The 13577-nt window shown below is 39.3% G+C and overlaps 3 protein-coding genes, 1 non-coding gene and 1 pseudogene across 4 annotated transcripts; 4 read left to right on the forward strand and 1 right to left on the reverse strand.

Moving 5' to 3' along the window:
- The first annotated feature begins 565 nt into the window (after positions 1-565).
- On the forward strand, positions 566-5957 carry LOC109021887 (ribonucleoside-diphosphate reductase small chain). The gene is made up of 7 exons (XM_035694133.1): positions 566-2275; positions 2386-2426; positions 3807-3864; positions 4631-4724; positions 5100-5184; positions 5265-5330; positions 5746-5957. The coding sequence occupies exon 1, from the start codon at positions 725-727 to the stop codon at positions 1715-1717; it is 993 nt and encodes a 330-aa protein (XP_035550026.1). The 5' UTR covers positions 566-724; the 3' UTR covers positions 1718-2275; positions 2386-2426; positions 3807-3864; positions 4631-4724; positions 5100-5184; positions 5265-5330; positions 5746-5957.
- LOC109021889 lies at positions 1610-6160 on the forward strand. The gene is made up of 7 exons (XM_019004622.2): positions 1610-2275; positions 2386-2426; positions 3807-3864; positions 4631-4724; positions 5100-5184; positions 5265-5330; positions 5746-6160. Exons 1-7 carry the CDS (start codon positions 2167-2169, stop codon positions 5857-5859), a joined length of 567 nt encoding a protein of 188 aa, XP_018860167.1. The 5' UTR covers positions 1610-2166; the 3' UTR covers positions 5860-6160.
- A 907-nt stretch (positions 6161-7067) lies between these two features.
- Positions 7068-7148, forward strand: TRNAL-AAG. The gene has a single exon. It is a non-coding gene; the product is annotated as a tRNA-Leu (tRNA).
- A 1156-nt stretch (positions 7149-8304) lies between these two features.
- Positions 8305-9862, reverse strand: LOC109021873 (probable methyltransferase At1g27930). Its single transcript, XM_019004600.2, has one exon. It carries the CDS (start codon positions 9363-9365, stop codon positions 8505-8507), a length of 861 nt encoding a protein of 286 aa, XP_018860145.1. The 5' UTR covers positions 9366-9862; the 3' UTR covers positions 8305-8504.
- A 1340-nt stretch (positions 9863-11202) lies between these two features.
- Positions 11203-13081, forward strand: LOC109021877 (annotated as a pseudogene).
- The last annotated feature ends 496 nt before the right edge of the window (positions 13082-13577 follow it).

The following is a 13577-nucleotide window of genomic DNA, read 5'->3' on the forward strand; positions in this document are numbered from 1 at the left end:
GTTGAAGAAGGCGAAGGACTAAAGATGAAGATATGGGGTTTGTTCGCACGTTTCAAGATGAATAAAGGAAAAACGAGAAAAATGAGATGAATAAGGAAAAAAGAACGAGGGAAAGTAGACGAAATAATAAAATATTTGTTTCAATTATGAATAGTAACTCGCTATGTTTGAAGATGAGTCTAGTTTTATTATAGTTCAAGTCTTAAGTTTTGAACTTTTAGCTAGTCAAATGTAGATTTTTTTTTTTTTACATATAGTCAAATTATGGATTTGCATTAACATTTGCTCTAATACATTGAGGATGTTGTGAAGGTAATTCCAACCACATCCTAGGATACATTCTTTCTAATTCACAAAAATTATAGGTTATGTTTGGGTAATGAGAATATATTAAATATTCTGTATAAAACAATAATGATAAAATATTAAATAATAGTTAATAATAATAAAAAATAATAATAAATAGTAGTTGAGTGTTCCACTATCCAAACTATCCCTAAATGTCCGTTACACCCTCCATTTAAATCACTAAAATATCTTTCAAACCGGGTTCATTCTCCGGCAAGCTTCTCTTTCGCACAAAAAATTTAAAATTCCCCGCTCACTCAAATTCAAAGTCATCTCTTGTCTATAAATCCACCCAATTCTCGTAGATCCTCTGTAACCAACCCAAAATTCAAAGCCCTGATTTTAATTCCTTATTTCGATCACGGTTATTAAGAAGATGCCTGCCATTCCAGAAGAGCCGCTTCTCGCTCCGAATCCGGACCGTTTCTGCATGTTTCCGATCCAGTACCCCGAAATATGGGAGATGTACAAGAAAGCCGAGGCCTCTTTCTGGACTGCCGAGGAGGTTGACCTCTCTCAGGACCTCCGCCAATGGGAAGCCCTCACCCCCGACGAGAAACACTTTATTTCCCACGTCCTAGCTTTCTTTGCAGCTTCAGATGGCATCGTTTTGGAGAACCTCGCTGGGAGGTTCATGAAGGAGGTCCAGGTTGCCGAGGCCCGCGCCTTCTACGGCTTCCAGATTGCCATCGAAAATATTCACTCCGAGATGTATAGTCTGTTGCTGGAGACCTACATCAAGGATTCAGATGAGAAGCACCGCCTCTTCCATGCCATCGAGACCGTCCCCTGTGTGGCTAAGAAGGCCCAGTGGGCCCTGCGCTGGATCGACGGCTCGGAGTCCTTTGCGGAGCGTCTCATCGCCTTCGCGTGCGTCGAAGGGATCTTCTTCTCCGGAAGCTTCTGCGCCATATTCTGGTTGAAAAAGCGCGGGTTGATGCCTGGTCTCACCTTCTCCAACGAGCTGATCTCCCGTGACGAGGGGCTGCATTGCGACTTCGCGTGCCTGCTATACACCCTCCTAAGGAAGAAGCTGAGTGAGCAGCGCGTCAAGGGGATCGTCCGCGACGCGGTGGAGATCGAGAGGGAGTTCGTGTGCGACGCGCTACCATGCGCGTTGGTGGGGATGAACGGAGATCTGATGAGCCAGTACATCGAGTTCGTGGCCGATAGGCTCTTGGGCGCGTTCGGATGCGGAAAGATCTACAATGTTCAGAACCCGTTTGATTGGATGGAGCTGATCTCGTTGCAAGGGAAGACCAATTTCTTCGAAAAGAGGGTCGGAGAGTACCAGAAGGCCTCCGTCATGTCCAGCCTCAACGGTAACGGCGGTGGGACCCATGTTTTCAAGTTGGACGAGGATTTCTGAATTTGTAACATTTGTGTGGTTCTTTTATTTGTTCTAAAATTGTGGATTTTTTTCTGTCCAGTAAATTAGTAGTGATGAGAAAAAATACGGATAAATTTTCGTAAAATGTTGTTCGCTCATGTCTATATATCTAACTTCCGTTTCAATATTCTGTCTCTTGTTAATTTTTCTTGAACAAATCCTCCTCTGTACTTTATAAACTACTGTTAATTTCCCGTTGTCCACTTTACCCTTTTCCCTTCGTTCCATTAAATTCTATATCAAGGAATAAACTATCTTTTCCCCTTTTTTTACAATTCGTCGCTGGGTTTGGGGAAAAAGGACAACGTTCTGGCATCAATACCCCGAAACTGAAGTGAAGTGAAGTGAATCGATAACGGGAATTTTATCTAATCGTGTGCACGTCAAAGACGACCATTCGAGCAGGGAAAAGCTTCTGGGGTCCAAAAATGGCCGTCTCAACTACGACTACTCCGCAGCTGCAGAGCCCCGGATTCCTCTCTAGAGAACAGTTGCTCCATCTCTTCAACCGCTTCGCTTTCCTCACTTCCCTGCCTGGTGTCCTTTCCAGATTTTTTTGGCTCCGCTCTTCTGTGTTTTTCCTTTTCCTTTTGGGTCATAAATTTACCTGCTTTTGAATTGATAAGTTTTCTGAAAATAACTTGCAGATGTGAAGAAAAGGATTGCAGACGCTGTTGAGGATAAGCACGTGAGTTACCCTCGTATCATTTTTCTCCTTGTTGGTTGATTTGTATATTATTGTCATTTTTTATTGTTCATATGATTATAAATTTGGGTTTCAATTGGACCTAGTATCTTATAGTCTGCATTCGATTATTGGAAAGGGGAAAACGGGTTTGCGGAATTTGTTTCAGTCATTGGTTTAGTAATTTTATGTCCCTCTCTCACCAACTTGGTTAGTACAGTATAGTATTCATTTGAATCCTGCCTACCACGAGTATTTGGGTTACTTGTTGTCTCGAGCCTTTTGAGTTATTTTGAGATGGGAATTTAGCGATGCGACTAGTTACTTGCTCTTTTTTAATAATATGAGGAGTGTTGGGGGAAAAAATACATTGGCCCATAAATTGAGCCCAGCCCATCAAGGTATCACTAGGGACAAAAGAGGAGACAAAAAGAATATAGGGGTTGTGAATGTCAGAGGGAGATAAGGATAAAAGAGAGCAAGTCAGACACACCAGTGGGGTAAAGTCATGTCATGGCAGGGAGTATTAGAGTAGGCCATAAAGAGAGTAGGCCAAGAAAGGAAGCTGACACATGCAACAAATGCGTATATATATAAAGTATACAGCCAGATGAAAAGAGAGAGAGACTAATGAGAAGACTTCTTTTGAATTGAGGAAAAGGGGACGATCCAGACCAATGAATCAATGGAAATATACAGAGAGGAAGGGCTCCAACTTCTCTACACAGTGAGGCATGAGAATCCATGAGTGATTATAAACAGATATATATTATATTGGAGACTTCTCTTTGCAAACCTCGTGGACATAGGCATATTGTTGAATCACGTAAATCTTGTGTTGTCTTCCTTTATTATTTCTTGCACTTATTTTCCATTCACTGCCGTCGACGTACGAGTTGCCACCGTACAGCCGCACCGGAACACTGCCTGGGGCGCCAAATAATTCACATCGCAGCACTGGAGGTGTGGGTTTGCCCAAGCCCGCGAAACATGACGTCAACAAGGAGCATATGGGAAATGCATCTTATTTAACTACTCTAGAAGTAGGCGCGTTGAAGTTGTGAGTTTTCATTTCTGCTATATACCTTCTCTATCAGAACGGCTTGAAAGGCAAGTGTGACATCAATCGTTTAATGGGACTAGTATAATGGTACATGGAAAGCAATTTTCAACTTTTTTATGGGCTTATAGAGGATGACTGATTGTAAACGATATTGCATAAGAACTGATCTCTTCAAAATAATGTTTATAATTTGGGAGTATGTTACCTCTTATGTGGCACAGGCTACCACTGTGTCAAAATACAATTTGTCCGCTTGGATGTTTCAAGTGGCAAGTATCACGTCAATTAGTTGCTCTCAGTTATATTATCACATTGTACAGGAAGCTGTAGCTGTAACCACTGCAATCCAAGAGGAGATATTTCTGGAGATGGGAGTTGGTAAGTCTCGCCTATAATGCTCACTAGTGCACTAAAGTTTTTGAAGTTTTCATTTCTTTTGGTGTGATTGTCTTGCTCAAATAGAAAACTTGTCTTCCCCTCCATTCAGCAGGCATGTGCTGCCAAACCAAAGATATATTTACCAAGAGAGTCAGCTTAGTTTATACTGCATGAAACTTAAATTTGTTCAAATGTGATGCTTGCTTGTCTGTAGTTACATGGTACCTGTGGTTTACTTCACTCTGCATTAGTGAGAAGCTGCTGAACCCATTTTAAATTTGTGGCTAATTGAGTCTAAATATCTATATGGTGGGATATTACCCCTTCGTGATCGACACGAGTCTCTGTGAAGAAATCAAATAGTGTAACATTACACACTTGAGTGAAGTAAGATATACTGAATGCATAAAGTTGTATTGGTGGATTTGATGATATCACTTGGTTTTGCATTTTGTAGTTTCAAGAGGAAAAGGGAAATTACTTAGCCTCTATCAATTTACCATCTGATTGTTTATTTGTAAAGGCTCAATATATGACATTAATCTTACCATGTGCATCTTAAGTTGTAGATGTTGATGCAATTGTCAGTTTTTAATCCATGACAGTTATGATTAGGAGGCTATATATACAGACAATAAATTAGGCAATAATTGGTCACATCATTTGCAATGTTATCCCCCTAGAAGTTCCCATACATAAGTTACAGCATAATAGGATTCCGAACTTCTGTACTGTCTTTAAAAGTATATCTTCTTTTCTACTACAGATCCAGCGTTTGGTTTATCATGCCTGGGGAAAGTGAATGTGGTTTTTGAGAATGATCAGGATTTGATGATTCGCTTTTATAGATTTCTTGCAAAGTAAGTTCACTATACCCTCTGTGCATGTGTGTATGTGAAGTGTAGAATGATGATGATTTAGTCATCTTGCTCGTTACTTCTTGTGTGTGAGACATCCTGACCTTCCTTTCATGCCCAAGTGGATTCCTCCTCCTTTCTTGCCTTCCTTTCACACCCAACTCGTAAAACTTCTACCACTTTTTACATATTGCCTTTTTGTGCTTGGCAAAGTACTGTACTTTGAAAAGAGCCCATTTCCCTCACCACTCCTCTTTTATGTGTGAATGATAAGTTTTTCAGGTAGAACTTCCTCTATTGATACACGAGTAGTTGTTTCTTTTTTTATTATTAATCTTTGTTCTGCTAGTAGTACTCATAGCATGGAATGAATGGCAGGGAAGAGATGGCCTGTGATGAAGCTGAGCTTGGACCAGAGGAATTTGCAGAAAGAATTCTTAGTCAACAGAAACTGCAGGAACAGGTATTTCTTATACTTTTGGTGAATAATATTGGTTGAAAATAGATGTTGCTGAAGTAGAGATGGTTGTTTTTTTCTTTTAGCAACTGGAGATGCTAGAGCACATGCGCAAATTTCACTTGGATGACCAATCTGCAATTCTTGAGAAGGTACATGCCTTTTCAGCTCACATAGGCAGAAATTGGTTCTCAAGGCACTTGGAGATTGGTTTTTTCATTGAACCAATTAAAAGAAACATCAAGTATCAACTATTTTCATATATAAACCAACTCATTACTTCATACTAATTATATAGATGGCCGTTTTTGGACTTTGTAGCTAGAACTGGCTTATACGGAATGCTGACAATCGGTCTTAAATTATTTGTACAAGAACTATACTCTTGCTATTCTAGGTTCAAGGCTGCTGCTTCCATGCTAAAGAACCCAAATAAAATTTACTTAGCAGCAGCATGAATATGTTAAAACACATTGGTGTGATTTATTCATTAATAACATGTTTAGTGGATCCTTGGGAAGAAACTCTCTCCCCCCCCCCACCTCAACTGAGATTGCGTTTTTGCAGTTGCATCAGCAGATGGAAAATGACAATTATGAAGGGGGCTCATCGGTTTTGTCATCTGAACAGATTCAGGAGATTGTTCAACGGAGGGTGTCACCTTTGTTTAGGCCAAGGTAGTTCGGGATTAAAATATCACTCGTGGTGGTTGTAGTTATCACTCGTGATATGCATCATGATGGAATGTTGGACTTTTGAGCTCGACTGTTTTCTTTTTTCATTTGTTTTTTAAATTGTTTTTTTGTTTTTTGTGCTTTGATTTTCTTTTTTGAATCCTAAACCAAAGGGGTAGGGAGTCTGTGGAGCAATGAATTGGGTCCGAGTGTGAATGAATCAGTGATTTGATAAGCATTACTAAAGTCCCGAGTGGATACGACATGGACAAGGAAATGACATAATTGGATAAGAGTAATTTTATGTACAGCTGTGAAGTGTGTAATCGTTGAATAATTATTTTAAAAAAGAGTAGTTTATTATTAAAAAATTAATTTTTTTCATGTAGATCTTATATTTTATTTATTTTTTTCAAAATAATTATATGACGATTGCATAATTTACGTTTGTAAATATATTTTCTTATTGAGTAATGACCCGAGTGAAATGGGTCGTACACGAATGGAGATGGAAAGTGCAAATCAAATTGGCATGTTGTGCGAGGTTTTGGGAGTAGACATTTCTCCAGTTTATTTTGTGATGGGGGGGGGGAGCATAGGCTCTTATCCCCACGTCGGCAATGGGATTTTATTATTTAAGATTTATCAATAAAATTAGAATGTCATCTTCTTAATGTATATATTCAAAAAGAGCAGTATTATTTTCTACTCATATCTTCCCACTGCAAGGTACCGTTAGGTCAAAATTAATTAATTTTTTTTTTCAAATATTTTAAAAAAATATTAATATATTAATAATTACTTTCTTAATTATTAAATAAAAAAAGTAAAATATATAAAGTGTAAAGTACCATTATTCATTCAAAAAAAAAAGTATGGAGTGTTTGTACGAGGAGGGCCATCTCTTTCATTTAAACCATCTGAGATAGGCATCAAGTGAAATGGTACATAATTATGATGAGACTGTCTGAACACTTTAATTAGCACTTGAAAACAAAGCCAAAATTTAGGGTTTTGAGGGCTTCTACTATTGTGTAGAACACGCATGCAGAGCGTGGGGGTGGTGTTGAATGCATTGGTCATGCGACAGTTTGGAGCAAATCATTGTTTGATATTGCTTTTAAATTTAGACACATAACAAGTGGAAGATAATTCTTGGAATTGGACTTTGTTAAATCGATATAAATTTAATTTTTGAGTCGTTTAAGAGCAATTGTGGAGATGGCCGAGTTGGTCTAAGGCGCCAGATTAAGGTTCTGGTCCGAAAGGGCGTGGGTTCAAATCCCACTCTTCACACTTTGCCATTTTATTTGATCTTTCTTTTGGGCTCATTCTTTTGCTTTAGGCCCCCCAGCTAATGGCAGACCCATACTCATATCTCGGATCTTGGCCCGAATAGTCTAGAGAAAATGGTGTGATTTATTTATTATAAAATGAAAATGAAAATGAAAATAAAAATAAGAGTGGTTTAAACTAAAGAAAATGGACAATGATCTTAGCATTGCAACTCTATGGCGAAGTGCTACCAGCGGTAGTGGCGAGTGGGTCCCACTCTCATCTCCTCCAGTCATTGGGTTTCACTGTCCTTTTCTTACTGTCCCTGTTCACGAAATATTGCTTCGAGTTTGAGCAAAGCTTAACGGTGGGATTTCACTGTTAAGATGGCCAATTCCGTTACTTCATGCTCCCATGCGCACACCTTGGTTGGAAAAAGATACCTCACTAATGATTATAGTAATGGTCGGCAAAATGGCCGTACGTTGTATAAACTATCCGTTTACTGCGCTGTCATGTTCTTATTTTATTAATAAAAATTCTTCTCGTTACCTACCAAAATATCCATACTTCTACGAAGAAGTTATAGATATAGAATTTAAAAATTTAATCATTATTATTTTATTAATATTAACACAAGACACGTATTAATTAAAATACATCTCGAGTCAACGGATTGGAATATGAAAATTTGATCTTTAATTATTTTTCTTAATTATACGATACTCATAAATATATGTCAATAAGCTGTAAGGTCACGGATAAATACTTACTTATTAATATCACCATTTGTAATCTCTTAATAATAATTATTTTACCTCAAAAAATAGTAAACCATTGTGCCTTTTTTCAACTCCCAACTAATTAAAATGGAATCGAAATAGAGAAAAAATAAGTATACGAATAAAGGTGTGCATGATCTGATTCGGTTTTTTTACTTACTATTAATTAGGATACATATTCAAGTGTAACCAAAGAGATCTAGAGTTTAAAACCATATCTGTATTTACGAATGAATAATGATACGCAGCCATCATATTTCACAATGTCTTTTATAATAATATTTTGAGATTAGTGTATTTTTATAAAGTAATATTATTTTATAAAAATATTCTTCATTTAAAATATCATTATGTTAAAGTGTTGTAAAAAAGTATTGTACGTAAATTAATTTTCATATATAAACATGACGCAGGTTGTAAATCCATATCTTGCAAAGAATTAATCTTGCCTCAAAACTGTCATTAAAAGATAATGAGTTTTGCTGAAGTGATTAATCAATAATATATTATTCACTGTCAAACATACACAGATATATTTTAATAACTGTAAGAATTTAAATTGAAAAAAAAAAAAAAAAAAAGGGGGTTCGTTTGATCAGCAAAACCTGCTAAAATCGGTCATGTTAGAAGCCGGAGGGATCTCAAAGTGCCAGAGCCTCCCCACGCCGTTGACCTTATACTTCATGCACAAGAACTCCCTTGCATATACCTTCTCCACCTTCCTATTCACGTCGTGTAGGAACACGTGCGTCACCCCAGGCCGAGTTCGAGCACGTGCCATCACCGCCGCCGAGTAAATTGCCGCCATCCTCCCCGGCGCCTCTGGGAAATACCCTCTTGGCGCGTCTATCATTATCAAGTCCCACTCCTTCTCGTACACCTCTTCCGGCAGCATCGTTAGAGCTAACCTGCAACTCGTATCGCGGAGGCGAGCGCTGGCGGGGGAACAGTCAGGCTCTGATTTGTACGTGGATAGGAGGTTGTCCGCCTCGGATAGTTTCGTGCTGTAGCGGACGGTGGAGGCGCGTAGGACCGGGGCGCTCTTGAGAACGGTCTGGACCCACTTGGGGTCCTCTTCGAGGAACAGCGTGTTGCCACGCGGGTTGAGCGAGTCCCACATGAGCGAGTCGTGGCCGAGGCCGAAGACGAGGAAGTTGCAGGGCGCGAGGGACTGGAGCACGTCGAAGGAGATCTTGATCTCGGCGAACGACTGCTGCGGGACCACGCGAGAAGTGGCGTAGTGGAGGACGGCGAGGAGCTGGGTCGGCGTCGTGGGGATCTCGGTGGACTCCTCTGTGGGGACGTGCGTAGCGGTCATGGAGCAGAGGAAGGAGGTTGTGTTGTTGGACGTTCGGCTGAAGCCTATTAGGAGCAGCGCGGCGGTGATGGCGCCGGCCGTGAGAAAGGCGAGGAGACGTGACTTCTCGGGAACGTAACGGCGATGATTATTCTTCATGTCTCTCCTCGATATGAAATGAGAGTGGGGGCTTCGATTTTGTAATATATAAGGAAGAACCGACAAGGATGAAGGAACTCGACCCTTATTGTGCCATGGCAGCGTAGCAAGGAATAATTGGCAGAGTGGAATGACACGTGGGCAGTTCCCCTAATTTATCTCGTACTTTGACTTAAATGTCCTCATTTCCGGGCATGTCTCTATCCCTGTGTATGGGGTCGGAATTCGGAAACGTCTACAACTGGTAGAAACGTACACAAACGAGAAGTCGATGGAGCAAATGAAGATGTTGTGCTAGAGGCGTTTGTACATCACGTTTTATATGTATTTCTGATCTGTGCGTTCTGATGTAGGTGATAGGTTGTTTTTGTCGGTTTGTACAAGCTACGCTTAATCAACATTTAGAAAAAATATTATGGTGGTTAAGTAATGGTGGGGCCGATATGATTCCCCATATTATTCTGAGTTTTTCTAGCAGCTAGCTGGTCTCTGTTGAAACAAAACAGAAATGCATGAATTCTTCTCTCTGTATTTTCATTTGAGTATTATTTATAGACAAGGAAAAATAATATTATTGTTTGTTACAAGTACCCCGAAGTGCAGTGCATGCATGCTCTCCTGCTGTTTGTCTAAATGCACCATAGGATCACTTATCCTGATAGTCTGTACGTTTGTCTTCTAATTTGACATCATCTCAAATTTAATACGTATAATTTACAGTTATTTATGAATATATATATTTTTTTTCATAAAACTCGATGTGCCTTGAGAGTGAGGAAGCTAATAGCTATAGAAGAGGATATGGCTTGAGAGTTTGAATGTTGGTGGAAAGAAAGCAGCTTGTTGGTGCAGCTGGTCGAATTCATACATCTACTATTGATTCGGATCGAGGTAGCCTAACTTGCTGTCACCCAAGAGGGCATGTCTGCTTCAGTTTTTTGGATGACATGAAAAGTAATTAAGTTAGTTCACAGTAAGATCAGATCAAAAGGCAGCAAAGAAAAAGAAATGGGAGATGAAATGCATCATCAAACATATATTTCCAATATTATTAAGTGGGATATACTTTTCTAGCCATTTCATATGTTGATATTTGACGATGAAGACAAGGCAACTCGTGTCTTATTAAAGTCATGAGGCACATTCATAAAAAGATACCAAATTAATGTTTCCTGATCTATGAGATTTAAAGAACATGAAGAGTACGTAGAATCTTGATCTCCCCGTGTTGGGGTTTCAACAAAATTATCCCAGCAATGGAAGTGATTTTGATAGAAAGTCTGCTCAACAGCAACCCCTGATCTCCCTCTCCCTCTCCCTTAACCTTAATTTACTTTTAAAAGCTTGCTGTATATATTGTTTGGATGATTGATTTTAAGTGGTGTTAAATGCTAGCATGTAAGATATGATGATCTTATCCTGCCTTGGAAAAACTTTTTTTTTCTTTTCATTCTAAGGTAGTTCAAGAATTCATCCATTTTTCAAGTTACTTCAAAAAATAAATAAATAAACTTTTAAGACATCTATTCACAACTGTATTAATATGAGGAAACGGACCCCATTTGAAGTGTTAATTTACTAAGTGATTAGAATAAAATGAGAGTTTATATTACTCATTTCAAAGTGGGCTCAGTTAATGTATATATTATTTCACGGGACTAAAAGTAAAGAAGCAAGAAAGGATATAAGATAGATCTTATAATATTATATACCACTTCACGACACGGCCCGACCCAATTAATGTGACACAACGACATGCCGTCTTGTGTCGTATGTGGGAGCCATTAGTCTCCGACTCCGAAGATAAGATTGCCACCGGCGCACACGCTCTTCGTCTTCCTCCAGAACCGTTTTCGACTAAATTTCACGAAAGAAATAAAAAAATCTGAAAAAAAAAATGGCAGTAAGTCTCAACCAATCTGGGGCATTCAGAGGGCTCACTCACCTTAGTTTCTCCGAGCTCTTCCTCGTAAACTTTCGTCAGGGGCGACTTGGGTTCCATACGAGTGGTGAGTCGACCCAAGCCGACCTCCGTGAGTTTACCATTGACCGTTCAAAATGCGCACAAGAATGGAGCCGGGAGCACCAAGAACGGCCGGGACTCCAGAGGCCAAAGACTCGGCTTCAAGATCTACGGCGATCGGGCCGCCAAGCTCGGCTTCATCATCGTTCGCCAGCGCGGGACCAAGGTGTATATATATACCCTCCATGTTCTAAAAGATGCGTTGCGTTTGAGAAGATATTATACTATTTTGTGAACGACAATAGAAGTACTGCACCAATAAAAAAGGAGAATGTCTTTCCTCAGATTTCGATCAACTCTGAATTCGGTTCTGCGATGTCCACTGTGTACACTGTTCACAGAGCATATGATTAAGATGCAATCCCACGTCTTTAAAAGATCGATATTTTCTCAGCTGGGATACGATGCTTCATGGTGATATAATTGGGAAAAAAAAGTACTAAAGTTTGTTCCTTAGGAATTGGCTAGATCTATAAGGCCCCACTAAGTTGATGGAGTTGAATGAGTATGATAAATATGCTTACAATGGTTCCTAACTAGCCTACCTAGGTGGAATTGGCATTGTAATGATTACAAAGAAGCTCGAGTTGTAATCTTAATTTTTACCTTTTCGAATACAAGGCATTTGATTCCAACCATGATGTCCATGGTTTGATCATGATATCAGGGAGGATACTCTTTCTAATTGAGTGTCGCATGTTGGTGATAATTAGTAGTTTCGAGGAGAAATTGATTTGAGCTAGCTTTGTGGCTTGCAAACCAGTTGTGGGAACTGGAAGCTACATTTCGGACATAGATAATGGATGGATAATTAATCCTTTCCAGCACTAAAGGGCTTGTAGCATTCTGTGGGGGTGCCCATGCAAATGGACATTGTTATGCTAGCGCAAAAATTAGGACTGGGAACTTTGTGTGAAGAATGTCCCTTTGGGTGAGTTGGTTCACGGGTGCTACACGATGCATTTACTTGCCTCTGCTTATGATCGTGAAATCATGTAGAATATAGAAAGACAGTACTAATAGGAACACAATGAATCGCATGAACTTCCTTAGTGGGACAACAGGCATACCACTGTCATCCTAGTTTCCCACCTCTTTACACTATACTTTCAGGCTACCCTATTAGAAACACCAGGACTTGTAATTTATGGTACCTCATCCCCCGAGTACATGACATCTGAAAGTTCCAGTTTGCAATATTTCAGTTCCATGCAGGGAAGAACATCCAGCTTGGCAAGGACCACACCATCTTCTCGTTGATGATTGATGGACTCATAAAATTTGATAAGTTTGGCATTTAAGCTTTTAAACCTTGGATCTCTTGTTTGAAAGAACTACACATTCCAGAGTGACCTGGACTACTAAGGATTGTTTATCCACGAGAAATACAGCCAGATCAGAACCCCAACAGTTACAGAGCAAGGAAGAGAGAGGACTTCAGACTGCAACGTGAACGCAAGAAAGCAAGAATGGAAGGCATTACTGATCAATCTCAACAAGTATTGGCTTCTGTTGTTGATGCGACAGATAACCATATCATTTGCTAATTCTGGAATCTGAAAGACGGTTCTCCATCTTAATATTCTCGCTTTGGGTATAGGCTGAATCATTGATATCCAGTAGTGTAGCTGTGAACACTAGCTCCAACTTTGCAAATGTGAGTTCTATTTTTTCATTATCATTTTCTTCGTCATCTCATAATATGATATTAGATGATAAATTTATAAATAAAATATAATAAATAATCTTCAATCATCTAATAAAATGATAAAAATTAAGATGATAAATAGTATTACTCTTTTATTTTTATTCTCATTTTTCTTTTTGCTAGGCGGGATCCAAAGTTTTCTCAAAACGAGTTCTGGTGTTTGCAAAAAGTTAGCATTACCTACAGAATTTGATAATTTTTTTTTATCAGACACAGAAAGTACTGTTGACTCGTAGTAAACAATGGGAATCGTATGAAGAGTAGGCACGATTCAAAATAAAAAAACTTCAATCATTTCAATTTGTTTGAGAGGGGAAATAGAGGAATCGCCCCTTCTATCCTCCCGAGGAGAAGTTTGGTTTCAAACCCCGGTTCGAACAAGAGAGAAGTTCAACATGCTAATGTGCCTCAAATGTGCATTCTGCTTTCCCTTATGTTAAACAACCTATAACCCAACCAGCCCGTTATCAAGCAACTACAT

Source organism: Juglans regia, chromosome 1 (genome assembly GCF_001411555.2).
Source record: "Juglans regia cultivar Chandler chromosome 1, Walnut 2.0, whole genome shotgun sequence".
NCBI lineage: Eukaryota > Viridiplantae > Streptophyta > Magnoliopsida > Fagales > Juglandaceae > Juglans > Juglans regia.

Coding starts and splice junctions, on each gene's coding strand:
- LOC109021889 (XM_019004622.2), top strand. CDS start 2,167: ATGGCCGTCTCAACTACGACTACTCCGCAGCTGCAGAGCCCCGGATTC. Junction 4,725..5,099: donor TTTTATAGATTTCTTGCAAA/GTAAGTTCACTA, acceptor AATGAATGGCAG/GGAAGAGATGGCCTGTGATG. Junction 5,331..5,745: donor AATCTGCAATTCTTGAGAAG/GTACATGCCTTT, acceptor GCGTTTTTGCAG/TTGCATCAGCAGATGGAAAA.
- LOC109021873 (XM_019004600.2), bottom strand. CDS start 9,365: ATGAAGAATAATCATCGCCGTTACGTTCCCGAGAAGTCACGTCTCCTC.
- LOC109021887 (XM_035694133.1), top strand. CDS start 725: ATGCCTGCCATTCCAGAAGAGCCGCTTCTCGCTCCGAATCCGGACCGT.